The 15,196-nt window shown below is 48.4% G+C and overlaps 1 protein-coding gene across 3 annotated transcripts in view; it reads right to left on the reverse strand.

The window, feature by feature from the left end:
- TRAPPC10 (trafficking protein particle complex 10) overlaps positions 1-15,196 on the reverse strand; it is a 92,038-nt gene that overhangs the window by 7,070 nt on the left and 69,772 nt on the right. For 2 of the 3 annotated variants that reach the window (XM_032276737.1, XM_032276739.1), the window contains 7 exons: positions 14,241-14,382; positions 11,317-11,475; positions 10,345-10,574; positions 8,445-8,545; positions 6,715-6,841; positions 4,545-4,715; positions 898-1,075 (listed from right to left, as the gene is read on the reverse strand). In XM_032276737.1, the coding sequence (XP_032132628.1) occupies positions 898-1,075; positions 4,545-4,715; positions 6,715-6,841; positions 8,445-8,545; positions 10,345-10,574; positions 11,317-11,475; positions 14,241-14,382 (1,108 nt within the window). The remainder of the gene's footprint in view (positions 1-897; positions 1,076-4,544; positions 4,716-6,714; positions 6,842-8,444; positions 8,546-10,344; positions 10,575-11,316; positions 11,476-14,240; positions 14,383-15,196) is intronic. The other variant, XM_032276738.1, reaches the window with a different exon arrangement.

A 15,196-nucleotide genomic window follows, 5' to 3' on the forward strand; every position in this document is an offset into this window, starting at 1 on the left:
GGTCTAATTCTGTGGCATCTGTCATGTGTATCTGGCCCAGAATTCTCATCACCACAAAGGATGGTCGCCTGCAGCCTCCCGCTGGCCCGTGCACCACTTCTCCTTCTGAGGCTGGCGTTTTGGGGATGTCATTTAGAAATGAAATCACACAGTACACCACTTTATAGGATTGGTGTTTTCCCTTGAGATCCAACCACGGCACTGCATGTGTCAACAGTCCCTTGTTTCACTGCTGAGGAGGAATCAGATGTGCCAGTTTGTTTAACCGCTCTTGAGCTGAAGGACATTTGAGTTATTTCCATGCTAGAGTACTGGTGTTCTTGACATCCTCTGTGTCTCTGCTGCAGAATGAAGCTGGCTCAGGAAAGCACATGGGCCGTACTCCATGCTGTGAGCTCAAGTAGCTGCTGTTTTCCCAGAACGCCTTTTTCACTTGAAAGGGCGCTGGGGAAGCTAGTCATTCAGTGTTGGCTATTTAGTAGACATTTGCTTCAAAATGAATGATATAAGCTTGTAACTTCAAAGACAACAACACGAGTATTTGCTGCCAATGATGCCATCTGAGACTTTAAGCAAAAGTCAGAATTTTGAAAAACTTGCACTTGCCACGGTAAGCCTGACAGTCCTGATGCTCTCAGACCTCCCTGAGAGATCACAAATGCAGATTTTAAAAACTATTGTCACACAAAATGTGCCCACATTTGGAAGATCTGCACAATTCGGGAAACCATGTTGCCCAAATGACTAATGGCATGGTGTAACGCTATGAGACCTGGGTAAAAAGTCCACTCAAGATGCAAGATAGGGCTGGGTGCAATGGCGCACGCCTGTAATCCCAACACTCTGGGAGGCCAAGGCAGGAGGGTCGCTTGAGCCCACGAATTCGAGAATACCTACCTTCATACATAAGCTTTGTCGAAAAATGTTCATCAGATTCGGTCAGTGCTTCATCCTTATCCACCTCCAAGAGGTCTGAGAGCCTTGTGATCAGCACCTCCAGGGAGCAGAGGGAGCCTGTTCTGCAGTACTCCATTCCCGAAGGGGGAGAGATCTCAGCCTTCACATTGTATAATGTCTGGGCAGGAAAGGGAGAGAAAAGAAAGGAAATGTGCCTAAGTGGTCTTAAAAAACGCAACTAGAGGCAAGGACGGAGCTGCCTGCAGACCCTGGAGAGCTAAGGAAAGACGCACATCTGCTCGGCTGGCTTTGGAGCAACTGTGGCCACTCCCTCTCAGTAATTCCCACCGGAGAGCGATGCAATGTTTTCCCAAGTCCTACACTCTGAACCTTAACATCCTTCTTTAAATTACAAACATTTTCAGGCAGGAAAAAAGGACAGCATAGCAACCCTCCAGCCGCCTATCACCCAGATCCCAAGATCTCAGCGCTTTGCTGCCTCAGCGTCATCTATCGATCCACGTACATTTCTGTAATTGCCTGAGGTATTTTAAAGCAAATTTCGGGCCAGGCACGGTGGCTCATGCCTGTTATCCCAGCATTTTGGGAGGCTGAGGTGGGCAGATCACGTGAGGTCAGGAGTTTGAGACCAGTGAAACCCCATCTCTACTAAAAATACAAAAATTAGCCAGGCGTGGTGGTGGGTGCCTGTAATCCCAGCTACTTGGGAGGCTGAGGCAGGAGACTCGCTTGAACCCAGGAGGTGACGGTTGCAGTGAGCTGAGATCATGCCACTGCATTCCACCCTGGAGACTCTGTCTCAAAAAATAAAAATAAAAAATAAAGCAAATTTCAGACAACCTGTTATTTTGCCCCATCTACTTCAGTATACATTGCTAAACACTAAGGACTTTTTCTTACCAAACACAATGCCATTATCACAACTAGCAAAATCAACAGGAAGTCCTTGGCATCACTCAATTCAGTCCATAATCTAATTTCTCCATATTTAGTTTCCATAATCAATCTATGCTCAGTGGCTATTCAAACATGCTTAGCATTCTACCACCACACATGACAAACGATCAAAACCCATCTGCTACTGCAAAGATGAGAAAGGGCTCACCCACTACAAACTGGCAGTTCCACTTCTAAAGGGATGGAGAGAGAGAGAGAGAGAGGTGGGGAGAGACAGAGAGAGACAGAGAGGGGGGCAGGCAACTTAAAAGTGTTCTGCTGGTATTGTAAAATGTTCAAAGAAGAGATTTCGGTGTTCGTCTGGAGTCTGAGGCCATTTGCTGGGAGTTCACAGCCTAAACAGCAATTCCAAGAGTGGCCTTTCTCAGTGATCTACCAAATCCCCAATTACCTCTGTTTAGGCATGGGACAAACTCCCACCAGTTTCTAGAAGGGCCATGCTGGGACTTCCTGGGGCTCTCAAGCCACAGGGCAGAAAGGATCCCAAACACACAGATGCAAAAGTGGCGGTCGTGTGCCCAGGTGCCCGCAGGTCCTGGGAACTGAAGCAGTGGAACGCTGCCCTAGAGGCCCACTCAAACGCCTCCCGTTCCTGAGACACTTCCGGCTGGAGCACAGTCTGAATAGTTCTGTGCTACAGAGAGGATGCAGATTTGCCTCAGGGCCAGGACACCCAGAGCTGCAGCAGGAGGAAGAGAGAGGGGTGTGCGTGAACACTGCTCCTGGCAGCGCCTGGGAAGGAGGAGCGTGGGGAGGAGGGACAAGCACGGCCCAGGGCAAGCAGCAGGGCCTCACCTGGCAGCCCCTGGGGCTCAGGCACAATAACCAGAGTTGCGGAGCCTCTTCAGAGAGAAATGTGAGCACTGACAGACAGCTTGTCTCCCACAAGGGGGCCAGGGCCACCGCGCAGGGAGGAAAGCGTCTTTATGACAAATGGGATAGGGACAGCTGATGGGTCACAAACAAATTTGGACCCTACCTCTCACCATACACAAAAACTAAGTCAAAGTAGATCATAGACCTAAATGTAAGTGCTGAAATTACCAACATCTTGGAAGAAAATGCAGAAGAAAATCTTTTTGACCAAAGGAGATGATTTTCTAAGTCCAAAACAAAAAATTCAAGTAATAAAAGAGAGAGCTGAATTGGATTTCATCAAAATTTAAAACTTTAGTGCTTCAAAGGACAACAAATGGAAGAAAATATTTGCAAATCATATATAAGGCCTGGTACCTGGGACATATGAAGAACTTACAACTCAAAAATAAATAACCCTATTTAAACTTGGGGAAAGGATCTGAACAGACATCCTTCCAAAGAAGGCAGAAAAATGGGCCCCACGCCCACAGGAAGAAGCACGACATTACCAGGCACTGGAGAAATGCCCGCCAACTGGGACAGCCACAAGCAAAAAGACAGTGGGACAAGTGCTGGCCAGAACCCACTAATGCTGCTGGTGGGAATGTAGGGCACTCTGGAAAAAGTTTGGCAGTTTCTTCAAAAAACTAACCATAGAGTTACCACGACTCAGAATTCCATCAGGTATTTACCGGGAGAATTGAACAGATGTGACCACAGAAAAAGTACTTTGGCCGGGCGCAGTGGCTTACGCCCGTAATCCCAGCACTTTGGGAGGCCCAGGTGGGTGGATCACTTGAGCCCACTAGTTCGAGACCAGCCTAGGCAACATGGCAAAACCCCATCCCTACAAAAAATAAAAAAATTAGCCAGGTATGGTGACGTGTGCCTGTGATCCCAGCTACTCAGCAGGCTGAGGTGGGAAGATCATGAGCCCAGAAGGTTGAGGCTGCAGTGAGCTCTAATTGTGCCACTGCACTCTAGCCTGGGTGTCAGAGAGACCCTGTCTCATAAGTAAATAAATTATTTATATATAAATTATACCATTATTAGATTTCATTTATTTAATAAATTTATAATCTTATTAATTCATTTAAATTTTTTATTAAATAAGAGTTCTAAAACATGAAGGTCAAAACAATTTGTCTTGGTTGGAAGAAGATAGAGAAAAAACTGCTGATTAAAGACAAACACTTCAAATAAACATTGACAGTTTCAAACAGTAAAGAGAAGAAAAGGAATTATCACATATTGCACATTAGGTGAAAGAATCTCACTAACGGAACACAAATGCACACCTGTTATCTACTCAGCTAGCTCCATGCTACTCTTCATCCCACACTCAGATTGGCTTCTACCAAATGATGCACAAGTTCTAAGAGAATCTTCACAATATTCAGCTAGCAGGTTTTCATACGTTTTAAGTTTTTCTTTTAAAATCTAGAGGTATGCCTTAGAAAGCAATGCCCCTGCAGTTGAAATGACTCCCAGAAATATTTCCTGGAAGTTATTCAGTCAACATAAGGGAAAAAGATAGAAGAGAAAAGGAGTCTTTGGGCTTTCCAATGACAAACACTCCTCTTAGAGATGCTCCAGGAGTGTGGGCAGCTCAGCTGTGTCACTTGAGAAGGGCCCAGGGTTCTAAAATAAAGACAGTCAATGATTCAACTACCCCAAGAATTAACTGCTTTCCTCAAGCTGCTCCTTCATTACATTGAAAGAAGTTGTCTATTCAGTGCTTCAGATTATAAAGAACATAATGCCATCTTTCATTTTCCTGCCCCACCTTCCCAAAATAATATATCACGTACGAAAAAATTTTCCACTTGAAATTCGTAAGTATATGGCTTTAAGGAGACAGACAGCTGTTCCTCAGAAGCTGGGGAGAATCCAACAGAGAAGCGGCAATGCAGAGGAGGAGGAGGCTCTTCTGTCCACGTCAGCTCCCAGACAAAGAACAGCGACTGCTGGCTGTGGATGTGCTGCAAAGAGAGCCGGCTGTCACTGTTCACGCAGTACCAGAAACCTCAAAGATGAAACAGACACTGCAGTGAAACGCACGTCACGCGAAGGGTGCTGAGCAGACACACCATGAGCTGGCTCCTGCCTCGCTGCACTCCTCTGCACGCTGCTCTGGGCCCCACAGCACCTGCCCCTGCCCTGACTCCCTCTGCCTGGCCTTGTCCCACCAGAAGATTATACAAAATTGGTACATGTTTAATTTTTTATGATTCCGTAAGTTTTATATCAGATCATCAAACGGTAGCTTAATTTTTTTTCCTTTTTGAGATGGAGTCTCACTCTGTCCCAGGCTAGAGTGCAGTGGTGCGATTTCAGCACACTGTAACCTCTGCCTCCTGGGTTCAACCGATTCTGTCTCAGTCTCCCAAGCAGCTGGGATTACAAGCACACGCCGCCATGCCCAGCTAATTTTTTTTACTTTAGTGGAGACGGGGTTTCACCGTGTTGCCCAGGCTGGTCTTGAACTCCTGACCTCAGGCAATCCACCCGCCTCAGCCTCCCTAAGTGCTAGGATTACAGGCATGAGGCACCACACCTGGCCAATTTTTTTTTTCCTTTTTTTGAGAGCGAGGGTCTCACTTTGTCACCCAGGCTGGAGTGCACTGGCACGATCACAGCTCATTGCAGCCTGACCTCCCAGGTTCAAGAGATTCCCTCACCTCAGCTTCCCAGGTAGCTGGGACTACAGGCTCACACTACCATGCCTGGCTAATTTTTGTATTTGTAGACATGAAGTTTTGCTATGTTGCCCAGGCTGGTCTCAAACTCCTGAGCTCACGTGATCCACCTACATGGGCCTCCCAAAGTGTTGGCATCACAGGTGTGAGCCACCATGGCCAGCCAAAGGATGTTAATTAGTATATAATATATCCCATGCAGCTCCAAAACAGGGGAATACATCATCAATCAATTAAAAAGTATAACTTGGCTGGAGGCAGTGGCTCACACCTGTAATCCCAGCACTTTAGGAGGCCGAGGCAGGTGGATCACCTGAAATCAGAAGTTTGAGACCAACCTGACCAACATGGTGAAACCCTGTGTCTATTAAAAATACAAAAATTAACTGGGCATGGTGGCACTTGTCTGTAATCCCAGCTACTCGGGAGGCTGTGGCAGGACAATCGCTTGAACCCGGGAGGCAGAGGTTGCAGTGAGGCAAGATTGCACCATTGCACTCCAGCCTGGGCAACAAGAGTGAAACTCCATCTCAAAAAAGGATAAATAAAAATTTTAAAAATAAAATAAAAAGTAAGTCTTTACATCCAGCCAATTATTTTATATTTAAGTTGAATTTAGGAACCAGCACAACCTAATGTGTGGACTGAACACCACTATTACATGTAAAGTCCACATCTACGAGCACAGTGACAAGCTCCAGTAATATCTAAAAGAGCTAAAGGGTTAGCGGGTAGAAAATCCTTTGAAAATGATAAAGATTCAGACACCCATTAAGAAAGTCTTTGATCTCTAAACATGCAGCATTTACTGCCTAAAAACACGTGAAAAGTAAACAGAAAAAGCAAGCTCAAGATTCAGCCAGGCCGCAGGGCATGAGCATGGCTCTTTCACAAAGGCCCCAACGCCAGGCACCGTCGCTCTGGCACAGGCAGGCGTCGGGTTATGGGCGGAGTGGAGAAGTGCCCATGCAACCAACAGTGCGTTCAAACAGAAGCTTGGATCTGCACACGTATCTACGCATACAGCGGGACCAGTTTCAGATTGAATTCTTTTAAAAAGAATTCATCCATCCGGCCACCCACTCACTCCGCAAGTGAAAAAGGACCCGCCCGCGGCAGCAAGCCCCAATCCCGCCTGAGAACAGCTGGGGCTGCACAGGAGCCTCCGCGCGTCAGCAGGGCAGCCATTCTATCACAAAGCTGGATCGCAACACACAGCGCATCGTTTCCGTACCCTCTGGTTCTCTGCTGAGCAGCTTACGCTCAGGTCCACAATGTTTACCTGCTGGGACTGCGTGTTCAGGGGTACTAGCTGTAGGTCGGTACTATCGCGGGTATCCACAAGGTAACTATCTGACAGCTGGAAGTCAAGTTCTGACAAATTCTCGACACAAACTTGAACATATTTCCTAAAGCAGAAAAACAAGAAGTATTATTTAGATAAGTAAGAACTTTATTAAATATATCTTAGCTTTGTTAAGGAGACCCTCTCTGCCTGGGGAATTAAAAAAGCAACGTAGCAAAGTACACTAAGTTGTTGCATATATTTCTCCTTCAGATTTCACATGGAAAAGTATCAGAAAAAAATAAACCTTATTGGCCGGGCGCGGCGGCTCACACTCGTAATCCCAGCACTTTGGGAGGCTGAGGTGGGCAGATCATAAGGTCAAGAGACCAAGACCATCCTGGACAACATGGTGAAATGCTGTCTCTACTAAAAATACAAAAATTAGCTGGACATGGTGGCACGTGCCTGTAGTCCCAGCTACCGGGGAGGATAAGGCAGAAGAATTGCTTGAACCCAGGAGGCAGAGGTTACAGTGAGCCAAGGTCACGCCATTGTACTCCAACCTGGTGACAGAGTGAGATTCCATCTCAAAAAAAATAAATAAAAAATAAAAAACCTTTTTAAAGAGGTGATTTCTGTGAGGAAATGGAAGAATACAGTTTCTGACTAGCCTTATTAAGTGATCATGGCTGGTCACCCTCACTGGCCTGTGGGAAGCCAACGGGGAGAGAGGGGGGCCCTCATCATTAGAGGTGAAGACTCTCCACTGAGAGACAAAGGTTCTTTTAGAGATTATTGATATTTTTAAGCATTAAATCTACAGTTCCTTTTGCTGTGATTTGAAGGGGGAAAAAGCTGCTACTGTAATATTCCATTGTAAATATGGTTCTGACATTTGTGTTTAAAAATTATCCAAACGTCATCAATGGATAAAAGTTGTGGTGAGAGGCCTGGCCAGCATCCCGAGCCCAGTGGTCAACGCTAGCACCCTCACTAAGGTGGGACACCTGGACACCGTGGGCCTCCCAGTGCAGTCAGTAGGAAGCCCACAGCCTCGCCTGGCTCAAAGCAGAATCGGAGTCTCCTCAAGCTTCTAGGGCAGCTGCTTTCCACGGGGGCAAGTCAGCCCCACCCAGAGGACACTGGGCAATGTCTACAGACATCTGTTGCTGCCACCCCTGGGGGTGGGGCGTGCTACTGGCATCTCACGGAGAGCCTGGGTGTGGCTCAACACCCTACAGCACATAGGCAGCCCCTAAAACAGTCATCTGGCCCAAAATGTCACTAGTGCTGAGCTTAAAAGCTCCTGTCCTAGAAGTTGCAGGCAATTGACAAGAGATACAGGGACAGGAGAACGAGTGAAACAAATCCAGCCAGGTCCAGGAAAGCGGGCCTCCAGGGCACATCTGGCCTGAGTGTGTCAGCAAGTCGATGGCTTGAAAATAGGGGGAAAAGGATGAAAAGAGATCTAGTGGTCAGGCGGAGATTTTGGACCCAAGTCACACAAACCAAGGGTCATTTTTCAGACAGCTGGGAACATCTGAATATGAACTGGGAGTCACAGGATACCAGGGAATTGTGAATTTTAAGAGATGAACAACGGCCTTGTGGTCATATAAGAAGACATCCTTGCTCATCAGGGAGGCCAGCTTTGAACATGAGGAACCCTCACTTAGGAGAGTCCCGGGAAAGGAGCCAGGGCCCGCACACCACACTTCCATTACCGTGTTCCTGAGGACAGCAGGGCGTGCGTGGTCCTGAAGGGTACACTGAAGGTCAGTGCAATGACCGTGGAGTAGATGGACCACGGGCAGTCAATCGACACCTGAGGAGGAAGCACAAGGACACACTCTCAGACCACTCTCCCGATGGACAGCACAGCCACCACCGCTGCTGCCCAGACACACCTGCGATGCCTGCCCATGCCCTAGACATTTAATTATGGCTTTAACCACTCATTATCCGGGAAGCAAAACTTTACCCAACACATGCACAAACCAACAAGAAACAGGAAGCTGCACGCCAACAAGAGAAATGAACACAGAACTGATGAGATGTGCCCGTACCACCAGATTCATCTCAACAGTGGAAGAGCTCAGCTGTCCCCTACGTAGCAGGCCCACCTGCTTTCCCATACACGCAGGGCTGAGAAGCCAGGCATGTTTCTATGTGCACAGGGTTTAGACAAAGTACCTTCAGTCATATATTTCCAGATGACATTACTCAATCAGTAATGACCTCAAATTTAATGAATTATCTAAGTATTTAATCCATGTGAGGCTAAATATGTAACTGAAAACCAAATCAATTTTGGGGCACAGTGAGGACAAAGCTGTAACAGCCCTTAAAGGCAGGAAGGAAGCAAGTCCCAAGCCTTATTTCTCACAGGGAGGAGGTGAATACATCAGCATGCATGCTGCCAGCGCCAGGAAGAGCAGGATAACATAGCACACAGCACAGGCAGTGCCAGGGAAGAGCGGGATGCTTGAGCACACAGCACGGGTGCCACCAGGGAAGAGCGGGATAAAATGGTACACAGCATGGGCAGCGTCAGGGAAGAGCAGATACTCGAGCACACAGCACGGGCAGCGCCAGGGAAGAGCAGATGGCAAAGCACACAGCACAGACAGCACCAGGGAAGAGCAGATACTTGAGCACACGGCACGGGCGGCGCCAGGGAAGCGCAACATGGCATGGCACACAGCACAGACAGCACCAGGGAAAAGCAGATACCCAAACACATAGCACAGGTGCCGCCAGCGCCAGGGAAGAGCAAGATGGCATGGCACACAGCACAGACAGCACCAGGGAAGAGCGGATACTCAAACACACAGCACAGGTGCCACCAGTGCTGTGTGCTCCTGCTAAGCTAAGCGCCACCTTCATGAATGGTGAATGTCTGCATGAGTTAGGGGAAAGAAACTTCCTCAGGTCTCTTCAAAAACTGAACATGAAAACATTGTTCTTCAGGCGTGGACTTGTCTGAGAACTTCATGCTTTGGAAGGATGGCATTCCTTGCCCTTTTCCCCACACCGCTCTTGGGCATATACTGCGACCCTTGGGCTATTCCACACAGCCCTCAGGACTGACTTCTAGCCTAGAAGACTTGGGTACACCCTGAATAACACAATGTAGTGACACATTCCATGAGCTGATTTCCTGTGGATCTGGGACCGAAATCACATCCCTCTCAAGTAACTGTCAATAAGTACCAGCACCAAAGCCTACAAGGAGACAGCTCCTCCCTGGCTGAGCCCATGATGCCTCAGTGGACAGACACCGACACACACGACACAGACCTCCTATGGCCTTGTCACTGGTCAAATGGACAATGCCCCACGCCTAACGCCCCTCATGCCCAGGCCGCGCCGGACCTCTTACACTATACTCCCTGGGCCCTGGAGCCAAGAGGGAAAGGTAGAGCCGGCTTGTCTCTGTCCTTACAAAATGCACCCCTTATCTAAGAGGGGGTGATTCACAGACAGAACTGCTGAACAGAGGCCCAGGGCATCGGGAATCAGAAGGAGCCAGGCTAACACCAGGCTTCACTACACCGCCTTTCCCAGCAGGCGGGCAGGCGGGGGAGGCCCCACGAGCTCAGCTCCTCCACTGCCCCTCCTCACTTTGTGGTCTGTGGTAACCATGCAGTGGCCAGTTTTCTGTTTGTCCTTATGCTTCCTATGGGGCTCTGGCGTCCCCAGCATGTCACTCTCCCCTCCGAGTGCTGGGGCTGAAGGTAAAGAGAGAACTTCCAGTTCAAATTCAATCACATGGTACGCAGGCGCGGTAGGCAGACTGATGCTTGTGACCTTGTCGGAGGACTGAATCCGGAGCGCGGCGTCAGAAGACTGTTCTATGAAAGACAGAAAAAGTCACTTCAAAGCTGATCCCTCGGTTTCACTTGTCCTTCTCCTTACAGCAGCTGATGGCCCATCCGTGATGCCACTACCCAACTCTTCCCGCTCCTGCGCACCTGGCAAGCAAACCCAAGAACAAAGCCCCTAGGCCAGAGCAGCCCAGTGTGAAAGCTGTCAGGCAGCAGTCCAGACCCATCACTGCGCTCAAGCTGAAGACAGGAAAAGGCATTTCCACGGGCTCACCCAAGTCCTGTGAATGTCCCTGCAAGGCATTCTCCCATTTCACGTCATCCACAGAGCCACCCCCACCCCCAGGGGAACAGGGTTCTCTCCTTCCCGTTCGCCATAGCTAGGGGCTGGGAGGATAGGATTGCTCAGGGCTCTGAACGACTCCCACAGAGCTGCTCTGCTTCGGCTTCTTGGGAGCAGGGCCAGCCTGGGGTGGACAGGGTCTGACAGGCATTGCCATGGGCCATGACCTCAGCCGTGACACCACATCTCCTAATCCTCAGCCAGGCGAACACTGCCCGGCCACCCAGCGTGTGAACCACTCTCGGTCTATAACCTCAAACGGATTCCAGCCCAGGCACCAGGCCGCAGTGCTCCTACGAAACACTGACTTCAGACACTGCTGAGGGGCATTCAACGGGACAGCAGCAAGGCCAGGCTCACCCTCACACCCACGAGGTGCAGGGCAAGGTGGGCGTCCTCCTTGGGCCTGGATGGACAGCGCCTCACCTCTTGTGTTAGAGTAGACCACGGCCCTGCTCTCCACCGGGCACAGAAATAGCATGGCTTCTGCATTGCTGAGCTGCAGGCTGTCTCCATTCTTTATCGTATAATGGCCAGTAGTGACGGTGAACTTGACCTTCTGAGGAATGCCTGCCAGAAGACTATCTAAAGGAAAAGAGATCACGGCTCAGCACCACTGCCAACCAGAAGACAGCAACTCCGGGCCTGCAATGGGGTGTAAAGGGGCTCTGTTTCTTTTACTCTGAAAGATTTACTCCTTTGGGGTCTCCATGAATTCTCTCTATTTCCATTCCCTTCTGCCCTAACTTTTCATCTCAATGAGGTGGACTACAGGGTTGAGGGGGAACCTTGCTGGGAAGGAAGAATTCTCAGTCCAGGAGTCTTATCCCCATCTTGGTTTAGCAAGTCAGAGATTATGATCATGACTATGTCTCTGAGGGTCATAAAATTTACCTGCCAGTAAGTCAGCAAGAGAGAATCAGATAATGAGGCTTAAGAAGAGACTAAACAGAGGCCGGGCGTGGTGGCTCAAGCCTGTAATCCCAGCACTTTGGGAGGCCGAGGCGGGTGGATCACGAGGTCAAGAGATCGAGACCATCCTGGTCAACACGGTGAAACCCCGTCTCTACTAAAAATACAAAAAATTAGCTGGGCATGGTGGCGCGTGCCTGTAATCCCAGCTACTCGGGAGGCTGAGGCAGGAGAATTGCCTGAACCCAGGAGGTGGAGGTTGCGGTGAGCCGAGACTGTGCCATTGCACTCCAGCCTGGGTAACAAGAGCGAAACTCCGTCCCAAAAAAAAAAAAAAAAAAAAAAAAAAAAGAAGAGACTAAACAAAACCTGACTGTGCTGGCGCTATTGAGAATGTTCTCTGGCTTTTTCAGCTTCGGGCCACAGGCTCTCGGGGTAAGAACAGTCAGCAGTCAGGTGGCTCCCCTCACTTCCAGACAGCAATCAGAGGTGTGGGCAGGGGGGGAAGTGAGCTGAGGCCTCTAGGAATCCTGTTGCAGGGAAGGCAGAAGGAAGGCAAGAAGCAGGACTGGGGGGAGAGTGGACAGAGACAGGGAACACTAGGTGGGAGGGCAGGGCATGCTGGCTGGTGTGTCAGCTCCCCACAGGAATCGAGTTCAGCTTCTCCACACAATGTTCTCTGATGGAAGAAGCACTGGAGAGACAGACTACCGGGTTCCACACCTGACAGCCTTTGCTGGTGGCCACACAAGAGGCATATATGTGGAAAAACAGGGGAAGGGGGAGTAAACAGAAAAATGCTTCTTGTGATGTTTTTTCCAAATGGAAGAAACAGGCAAATAAATTGTTCTAGCCTGAACAAAGGAGACACTCACTCCTGTTCAGCTGCCACGTGTTCTTCAATCATTTGTTAATATCAACTCCTTCCAATTTCAGGACTTATCAAAAGGACAATAGCTTTAAAATCATCACTTTCAAAGGAAAATTTTTTTTTTTTTTTTTTTAAGAGATGGAGTTTTGTTCTGTCACCAAGGCTGGAAAGCAGTGGCACAATCACAGCTCTCTGCAGCCTCAAACTCCTAGGCTCAGGAGGCTGAGGCAGGAGCCTGAGCTGGGACTCCAACCTGTAGCTGGGACTATGGGTGCTCAAACTACACCCGACTAATTATTTTACTTTCTTATTTTGTAGAGATAGGGTTTCATCATCTTGCCCTGACTGGTTTGCCCATGCTGGTCTCAAGCCTTAGCCTCCCAAAGTGCTGGGATCTGAGGATAGAATATAAGTAAATCTAGTGTTTAGCATTTGAAATGTACTTCTAAGCAGGAAATTATATACATATTTATTAAACTCTGTGGTTAGACATTAGCTGCTACTTAGCTAATGTGACACTATAAGATATACACGTAGTCTTCAACCCCATTTCCAGGCATACTGGCTCCCAAATTCCTTAGAATCTCCAAAGTGATGTGTTTTTGTAGGCTCATGAGTTGACTGGAGGCTGGCAGTCCCCAAGCCAGCTTCAAGGTGGGGACTGGTCACCAGAATGACCAAAGCAGAAGTAGAGGGTTGCCCCTTTCAGCAGCGCCACCCAGCCTCCAGGGAGGAAAGAGGGGCTGAAGATCAAGTGGCTTATCCGTGGCAGTGGTTTAATCAATCATGCCCGTGTAATGTTGCCTCCATAAAAAACAAAGGACAGGATTTGGAGAGCTTTCAGGCAGCTGAACACATGAAAGTTCCTGAAGGGTGACACCCAGGGAGGGCACGGAAGCTCTGCACCTCTTCCCCCATACCTCACCCTATGAATTTCTTCAACTATATACCTTATAATCAACCCATAAACGTGTTTCCCCGAGTTCTGTGAGCTGTTCTAACCAATTAAACCCAGAAAGGGGGTTGTCGGAAGCCTGGTTTCTAGCTAGTTGCTCTGGAGCACAAGTAGAAGAACCCTGGGCTGGCAGCTGACATGGGAAGTCGGGGACTGTCTTGGGGACTGAGCCCTCACCCTGTGGTGTCGGCTCCAGGAGACAGGGCCAGAACTGAACTACAGGACTCCCTGTGGGGCTGACTGCTTGCTGGCTGGCAGGGGGAAATCCCTGCACACTTGGGCCCAGAAGTCCTCTGCAATGATTATTAGGCTGAATGAGCAACAGAAAAAACACTTGAGTTTCTTTTTTTCCACTCTCAGAGCTAATTCTTCTGTGTTTCTTATTTTCAGATGCACCATGTTTATTAAACATGAAAAACCAATTATAGGAAAGCAAATATTCAGATAAACAAAAGACGCAGTCAGCTAGTTCCCAGGCAAAATTTCCATTATGTTACCCAAAACATCTCTTAAAGGCAGACACAGCTAAAAACTATGAGAAGCCTGGCATCTCAGCAGGTCCCCTCAGAACCGCCCAGAGCGTGCCTCCCGAAAGACTGGGGACCCACTCACCAGCCAGCGGCTCCACGTGCAGCTGGGGCTCCTGTGAGTACACGTCGTACTGCACAATGGGGTAGATGTGAGGAAGGACGAACCACACAGAGCCCACCGAGGCGCACAGCTGCCTGAGTGTATACGTTCCGGGTTCCTTGGCCTAGGGTCAGAACATCAGGCATTGGAAAGCACGTCACCCAGTTCTGTTGTTAGGAGCTTCCTGCAGTGGTGCTGTGCAGGGGTTTCTCTAAACTGCAAAAAGGAGTGAACTTCTTTCCCTCTTGCTCCCCCAGCTCTTGTGTCTAAACTTCTAAGCTTGGGCTGTTCAGAGGCCCTCAGAATCTCTCAATTTATGATTTTCTGAGTAACTGATGGTTAAATTTAACTTTAATATTTTCAACTTAATAAACTGTATTTGTGGCACGCTCTTTAAAGAGTGTATTTAGTAGAGATATTCAGCACAAGATTTAAACCCTGCTCTAGACTAAAAAAGTGACAAATAGTACTTTCCACAAGGCTGATGCCATAAAATCATGAGGAAAAAGTAAACAATTATGGAATATTTTATTCATATAGCGATAACAAGGAACATTGGCAGGAAAACACAACTCAAATAGTCTCAAATACAAATCCTGTTATTAGTGGAACTCACAGGATATGCTGTGTCAGAGAAAACTTTTTGTTAGAGGGGGTGAGAAGCACCAGTTCTGAGACCCAGCCAGCCACAAAAGGAAAATACGGTTGAACAAGAAACCGTACCACCTTCTTTGAAATGCAGATTTTCATACACAGGGGGGAAAGCTAACTGAATCCAATAACCCAATGAATTAAAAAGCTAATTTAGGGCCGGGCGCGGTGGCTCAAGCCTGTAATCCCAGCACTTTGGGAGGCCGAGGCGGGTGGATAACGAGGTCAAGAGATCGAGACCATCCTGGTCAACATGGTGAAACCCCGTCTCTATTAAAAATACAAAA

The sequence above is a fragment of the Sapajus apella genome, unplaced genomic scaffold (genome assembly GCF_009761245.1).
Source record: "Sapajus apella isolate SASKATOON/1434 unplaced genomic scaffold, GSC_monkey_1.0 scaffold8, whole genome shotgun sequence".
In the NCBI taxonomy this organism is placed as follows: Eukaryota; Metazoa; Chordata; class Mammalia; order Primates; family Cebidae; genus Sapajus; species Sapajus apella.